Source organism: Juglans microcarpa x Juglans regia, chromosome 1D (genome assembly GCF_004785595.1).
Source record: "Juglans microcarpa x Juglans regia isolate MS1-56 chromosome 1D, Jm3101_v1.0, whole genome shotgun sequence".
In the NCBI taxonomy this organism is placed as follows: domain Eukaryota; kingdom Viridiplantae; phylum Streptophyta; class Magnoliopsida; order Fagales; family Juglandaceae; genus Juglans; species Juglans microcarpa x Juglans regia.
Window position 1 is genome coordinate 28,689,821 of NC_054594.1, and position 6,624 is coordinate 28,696,444.

At 38.9% G+C, this 6,624-nt stretch overlaps 2 protein-coding genes across 4 annotated transcripts; one reads left to right on the forward strand and one right to left on the reverse strand.

The window, feature by feature from the left end:
* The first annotated feature begins 2,190 nt into the window (after nucleotides 1–2,190).
* On the forward strand, nucleotides 2,191–2,565 carry LOC121246321 (OVARIAN TUMOR DOMAIN-containing deubiquitinating enzyme 2-like). Its single transcript, XM_041144439.1, has one exon. It carries the CDS (start codon nucleotides 2,191–2,193, stop codon nucleotides 2,563–2,565), a length of 375 nt encoding a protein of 124 aa, XP_041000373.1.
* Nucleotides 2,566–4,240: 1,675 nt separating this feature from the next.
* On the reverse strand, nucleotides 4,241–6,268 carry LOC121265203. Of its 3 annotated transcripts, none has more exons than XR_005940634.1 (4): nucleotides 5,746–6,268; nucleotides 4,907–5,205; nucleotides 4,621–4,680; nucleotides 4,241–4,496 (listed from the first exon to the last, which is right to left on the reverse strand). XR_005940634.1 is itself a non-coding variant. In XM_041168733.1 (2 exons), the coding sequence occupies exons 1-2, from the start codon at nucleotides 6,215–6,217 to the stop codon at nucleotides 5,126–5,128; spliced, it is 552 nt and encodes a 183-aa protein (XP_041024667.1). In that variant the 5' UTR covers nucleotides 6,218–6,268; the 3' UTR covers nucleotides 4,241–5,125. The 3 variants fall into 3 exon arrangements, 1 of the variants encoding a protein (XP_041024667.1); XR_005940635.1 differs by having other exon boundaries at nucleotides 4,621–4,694; XM_041168733.1 differs by having other exon boundaries at nucleotides 4,241–5,205.
* Between the last annotated feature and the right edge of the window lie 356 nt (nucleotides 6,269–6,624).

A 6,624-nucleotide genomic window follows, 5' to 3' on the forward strand; every position in this document is an offset into this window, starting at 1 on the left:
AGTTTTTTCGAAAGGAATAGAAAATTTCGTCGTTTTAGAAAAAGACGAGGGAACAAATGACCCTAATATTTCGGAGCATCTTCGTGAAATTGAATAGATGCAATAGAGACTATGGAGGACGGCGTAGAAGATACAACAAAAGAGGAAAATAATACAGTAGAGGTGGAAGAGATAATAGCAGTGCTCGCAGAAGAAATCTCTCTTCCACTTGTTCTTAGAAACACACAACATAAATTAATTTCTCAAACTTCAGAAGATTGAACATCGCGGCCGCTTCCAAGTAGGGAAATTATTATGTGTGAAACCAAGGGTGATGCTCAACGAGATGGAGATTACCATTGAGATCTTCCTGTAGGGAGTGTTGTTCGAAGTACTCAGGTTGCTCGTGCTCAATTGTGGATTTTCGATCCAAGGATTTGCACTTGCTATTTTTCCACAAGTGAGGTTAATCCACTGTTCAAGTGGGAGCCCTTAACCAAACCATAGTACTCTCCCTCAAAACCAAAGAAGAAGTGAATGACAGAAGGGAGCTTCCTCTCATTTTCCCAGTACATGCAAACTTCCAGATCAACAAGGAAAGGGGTAGTGAGCACACACCCAACCCTACTATGATGGCAGCGTTGTTGTTGGTGGCCCCATCTCTGATCTCACGAGGAACTCTGTTGCTGCAACCAAGTGGGTCATCAACTCGGATTGTGAAGGGGAAATGGAAGGCAGTCTGAAGGACTTGTTCTTTATAAACCAGCCTGATGCAGTGCCCATTTTCTGTTCTGCAACCATGGAAGAAGACAAGGTTCAAACTGATGAAGATGGCTCTGTGGAGAATGCCGAGCTTGCTGGTGATCCCGACCTTTGTAGCACAGTAGAAGCATTGAAGGTGCTTGACTGCTGTGGATCAGACATAATTGAGCTAGGTGCACCGTACTCTAATCCTTTGGCAAATGGTCCAGTTATCCAAGCTATGGCTACACGTTCCTTGGCAAGAGGGACGATTTTCAATGCAATTATCTTAATACGGAAGGAAGTGGTTCCACAATTATCTCACCCACTTGCATTATTTTCATATCATAATCCAATTCTCAAATACAAGCGTGGCATCAAAGAGGGGATGAATAAGAGAACGAGAACCAGCGTCGACAAGGCAGTGGTCAATTTTTGGAAGCGAGAGGTCGGCCAACTCTCCACCAAGAACCTCGCCCATCGCCTTGGCGCCTCCGAGGATCTTGTTTGGCGATTTGATATCTACAGGAAGCTAGAAAAGCACAGAGGCTGTGTGAACACTGTAAGTTTCAATGCAGATGGTGACATTCTGGTTTCAGGATCTGATGACAGGCGGGTTATATACCCTGGGATTGGGAGACTGGGCATGTCAAGCTTTCGTTTCATTCAGACAGGCAAGTGAGACTTGTTGAGATTTCGGAATGTGGAGTGGGAATTAAATTGCTTGCTAAACATCAAGCACGAGCTCATAAGTTGGCTATTGAACCTGGGAGCCCTCATATATTACTTATCATCCAAACTTCCATCATCTTTTCATCATCCTATGATGTGACATTAGGTGATTGAAAATTATTTATTACATTTCACTTGTAAATCTATCATTTAATATCACATTATGAGATGATGGAAGGATGATGAGAATTGAGATGATGAATAGATTTTTTTTATATTTTATACCTGTGGTGAAGATGGGTTGGAGCAGCATTTTGATCTGAAAACTCAGGCTGCCACAAAACTTTTCACATGCCAACCTATTGATAACAGGAGGAATAACATGTCAGTTGTCCCTCTGAATGCTATTTCTATTGATCCAAGGAATGCGAATCTCTTTGAAGTTGCAGGCTCTGATGAATATACTCGACTTTATGACATCCACAAATACAAGTGGTATGGATCAACCGATTTTTAAGTAATTTCTAATTCTTTGAGTTTTTCGTGGTTAGTTGGGTGTGATTCGAGCAGAGCCTTGCTCGTCTTTCGGTGGATCCCGTGGATGAATTTTGGGTATAGAAGAGTAATTGGGTGTTTATTTGATGCGAGAGAGTTGTTTGAGAAAATGCCTCATAGATATGTGGAGTCATGGAATAAATTTGCTAAAATTTGGTAATATCACCTGATTGAGGAACAAATCTTGTGTACTTTTGATAGTAGAAGAGGAGTATACACAATGGTATTGAGCTTAGTGCAGCCATGAAAATCAACAACGTATACGTCGATGTGCTGTGCCTTGAAGTTTGGTTCATGATTCGTCTTTTCACTCGTGATAAAGCTATTTTCTATGAGGGTTATTATGAGCATAAAGGAGATAAAATTCTTAAGGGAACAATGGCAGTTGGGTTTACTATTGATTCAAAAGGAAAGCTTTCGTGGCATCAATCTGAATTGAGACAAGTTATAGCTGCAGCTGTGGCAAGTGATCCAACAGAAAATTCTGAAGCAATTCTTGGTAAGCCAAATGAAGACTATTGTGCTTGGATTGTTGATTCAGAGAAGGGGGGAGGTGGTATTGAGCTTTCAATATTAGTTAATTATTATGGGCGTGAAGGAGGAGGGGTATTCTCTTAAAAGGAATGGACACCCTTGTCTTGGAGCTATGGGGATTGTGAAGATGACCATAGGTGGTTGTACATTTATATCAATGTCTTGATGTTGGATAATGGTGCTTTTCGGCATTTGACTTGGTGAAGTTTGGACTACATTAAATGGGGTAAAAAAAAAAATGGCAAGCTTCTCGAGTGCTGCTCTCATGGAAATTTTCTATGGAAGTCATTTGAGGCCGTTCAACAGTTGCAACTTTAACCTAAACCTAGAGGACAAGGTTCTTTAAATAAGGAAAATTTGTTATGAATCCCATTAAAGTGGGTTGGGCTTGATGCCCGACTTAATTGTTATCTGTTGTTTTAATTATATACGTGGCCCATGGGCCTAGTTAATGTGAGTAAGTAGTGGGCCATGGCCTTAGTTTGAAGGTTGTCGTTTAAGGAAATTGTTTTCCATTATATGTACGGGGAGGTAGTCTTGTTGAGGTATGCTGGAATATTGTGCAACTTTCCTATTATTTGCATCTGTGGAGGAATTGGGAGCCTTGAACTTCTTAAGGCATAGCCATTTTTATCTTTTTCATTGCTCATCCATTTCATTACTGTTACAGTATTCTTATCTTTTTCATTGCTCATCCATTTCATTACTGTTACAGTATTCTTAGCATTCACATTTAATCGAATCAAACTAACGAATCGACTTAGACATAAATGAGTGGATCTTAATGAGCCCTTATTGAATTGAGTCGAGTTTTGTCAGATATATCATTTCTTAATCAAGAGGTTATCTGCTTTTACGAAAATTTTTTTTTCACTAGTCAAGTTTAATTCGAGTTTTATCGGGCCTAAACTATCGAACAGACTATTTCATTTATAGCCATAATTGGATGATAAAAAATAACTAATAAATAATTATTTAATAGTAATACATGTGCCACATTTTAATAGAATGAAAGTGAAATGATAATATAGTGAATACAATTTTCCTTTCGGCACCGTTCACATATAAGTATCCAAACTGCCCTATTTTACCGCGTAAAATGTGAATTTGGCAGGTAGCATTACTGTGCGCAATCTTGCTATGTTTGATCATGATTCAAACGTGCCGTCCATCGATTAAAACGCGGTCAACAATGGCAGTGTGGACACAGCTTCCGTTTCGGTTTCCAACATTTGAATGAAGTTGCGTGCATCGAAAGAACTTCATTGACAGAGACTGACAACGTAATTGTGAAGGCATAGAAAACGTGGAGCGAATTTGCCGATGAGAAATGAGAATATTCCAAACTGACATTAATATTCTTATGTTCAAAGTCTGTCTTCAGAATTAAATAACCTTATTTCACCTCTTTTTTTATTAGAGATAATATCAGATTGCAGTATACCAAGAGCATTAGAGTCTATCCAAGCATGCATGGCGTGTACCCTCAGCCTATTGAACCTTTCTCATGCTTCCAAATTTTTGATTCTTTTGGACAAAATCTCAAGCATCTTGAAGACATCTTGATGGGCAATGTTTCTCTTCATCTTGAATTCGTCATTCTCTAATTTCCTTAGCATCTTACATAAACTACAACTCATTCTCATTCTCATTCCCATTTAAAACTATAATCTTGTATAACTGCATGACAAAACCCCGTAGTTCTATAGCTCTCCATGTAGATCATATCCCTCAGCATTATATAATTTACTAACAATAATGGCAAAACAAGCAGAACCCGTCCAAAAACCACGAGTTCTTTGGATTTCATTGCTATCTTAAGATGTTTTTCAACATCCGAGTCAGAACACAGTTATTGATACATCAATATAATTGTTCTTAGATGAAGTGACAGGAAATTGGGAGAACAAGTGGAAATGGCGAATTGAATGAAGATGTACAAGTTAGCACTCCTTTTCTCCACTTTTCCCCCCACTTCTTGCTGCTCCTGCAGCCTCAGTCGAATGGGAATTCATCTATCCATAGGATGGATAAACATAAGTTAGTATAGTTGAGCATCGTCAGTATCATAGATCCATAAGGGTCAGGATAGGGAGCACCGAGAGAATTACACATTGTCGATTCAGTTAGGTTAGTTACCTCAGCAAATGCAGAGGTCTGCAAAGAAGCTGGTGAAGATCTAATTGAAGGTTCACACCGCTGCATAAAACCAACTAAGGTTGGAGTTCAGAGCCTCACATAACACTTGAATAACAATAAAATGAACACACGAACATAGCCAAAAATATAAATTAACACGCTGAAGATGGATACATTTATTCAGATAACTGTACATCTTCAAGTGCTGGATAAAAATAATCACATAATATATCTTAATCTTGGAAGAATTAAGTCAGACTCGTTTAGGTTTTGGTTAAATTCAAACCTGATTCTTCTTCCTCTTTCTTCTCTTCACTACAGCCGGCCTATGTCAATTGGTTTTAGCAGGTCCAACTCCAGCTAAAAAATAGCAGGAACGTTCATTCCTGAGTAAAGCTCGACCTGGCGGGATGAGTGGAGCACAAGCTCCACAGGAAAGTCCAGGTTAATGACTTCCAATTGCAAAGAAAATGTTTTCCCTTTGCTGATGGATCCATTATTTTATTTAGCTGCATAATCTAACGGTACATGCCACAGCCTGCGCCCAGAATTTAAGCCTTGCCTTGACATCTTCTGGATGGTCGCCTGGACAGGAAAAGAAACAGAAAATTTAGATCAGACATTTGATGCTAACTTGAATTAAAGTCACAACACCCAGGAAATAGTCAGGGAAGAAGTTCCAAAGGGTCTATGATCAATAAGCGTGAATGTTCGAAAACAAGGCAAACATTTAGGGGTGATTTACACATTATCTGTCTCCTACAAACAGTAAACGGTTTGGTAAAAAAATCGTCGTATTTTCCTTAGTAAGTTAGTTTCACCAAAGAAAAAGAGAACGATATCTTAAAGATTACTTGAGAATAGAACTCTCAGTCATTGACAAAACATTTCATTGACAAATCACCGAAAGCAAATCATTTCATTGACAAAACACCGAAAGCAACCCAAATCGCCGTGATAACCAAAGTTTCCCTCAAAAAAGCCAAAGAAACCGAGATCATTGCTCCAGTTAAAAAGCATCACAAGCAGATCAAACATCAACTGAAAGCAAGCCCTCCCACTTAAAAGAAAGATCCAAAATTTACCAACAAGATAAAAAAAAGACCAAGAAATCAGAGCACTCACCGGGACTAGAGATCTTCCAATTGGCAATCGGGCTCGACACGGACGGGCAAGAGTCCGTGGATGCAGCCTCAGCATTATCTGGCGACTTCTGGTGTTCGTCGATGAACTTCTGGCTCATGGAATAGCAGAGCTCAAGCGCAGGCAAGGTGTTGCAGAGCTCAGGAATCTCATCATAACTGAACCCAAAGCCAAGATCCAAGCACCCTTTAAGCTCATCGAGATCCTCATCCGTCAAGCTTTTGGTCCTCGTTAGGTCGTCCTCATCGGCAGATTCCACGTACCCTTCAAGCAAAACCTGGTTCTTCTTCTTCTTGTTCTTCTTTTTATTGATATTCAATTTTGACCACTCTTCGTCTTGGTTGAGAAACCCAGTATTGCTTTGGTGGCTTTCCAAAGTTTCGTCTTCTGAGTTTTGGTGGATCGAGATTATGGAGGAAACCCAAGATTCAGATTCACAAGGAAAGCTCTCCATCTCTCTCTCTCAGAACTTTATTTCTTCTCTGTTAAGGTGTATGTGAGAGACATGAGGAGGATGCTTTTAAAGTCGTATCCAGGAGGGCAAATAAGTACTTTACCTTTCCTTTTTTCCCCATAATTTCCGGATAATTTATATAGGATTTGTCTTGCATATTCAATTTGGGCTATCCGTTTCCATAATGTGTATAATTCTTTTAATATTTCTTTTGCGCAATTTTGGGAGATGGAGAAAACAACTGAATTTAAATTTAAACTTTTCTCAAATAGAGAAAACTGCTGAACCGACAGATTAATTATACGTTTAAATTTTCAAAAAAATTAAGAAAATTATAAAAGACCAACTATATTATTAAGCTAAATATAAATTAAATTTATACTTTGTATCAGACATATAGGATCGTT

What these genes read in the sequence shown, in the direction of transcription:
- LOC121246321 (XM_041144439.1), top strand. Translation starts at nt 2,191, where the DNA reads ATGAAAATCAACAACGTATACGTCGATGTGCTGTGCCTTGAAGTTTGG.
- LOC121265203 (XM_041168733.1), bottom strand. Translation starts at nt 6,217, where the DNA reads ATGGAGAGCTTTCCTTGTGAATCTGAATCTTGGGTTTCCTCCATAATC. An exon ending in TTGGAAGATCTCTAGTCCCG is followed by an intron (nt 5,206 to 5,745) that starts GTGAGTGCTCTG and finishes TTTCCTGTCCAG; the next exon opens with GCGACCATCCAGAAGATGTC.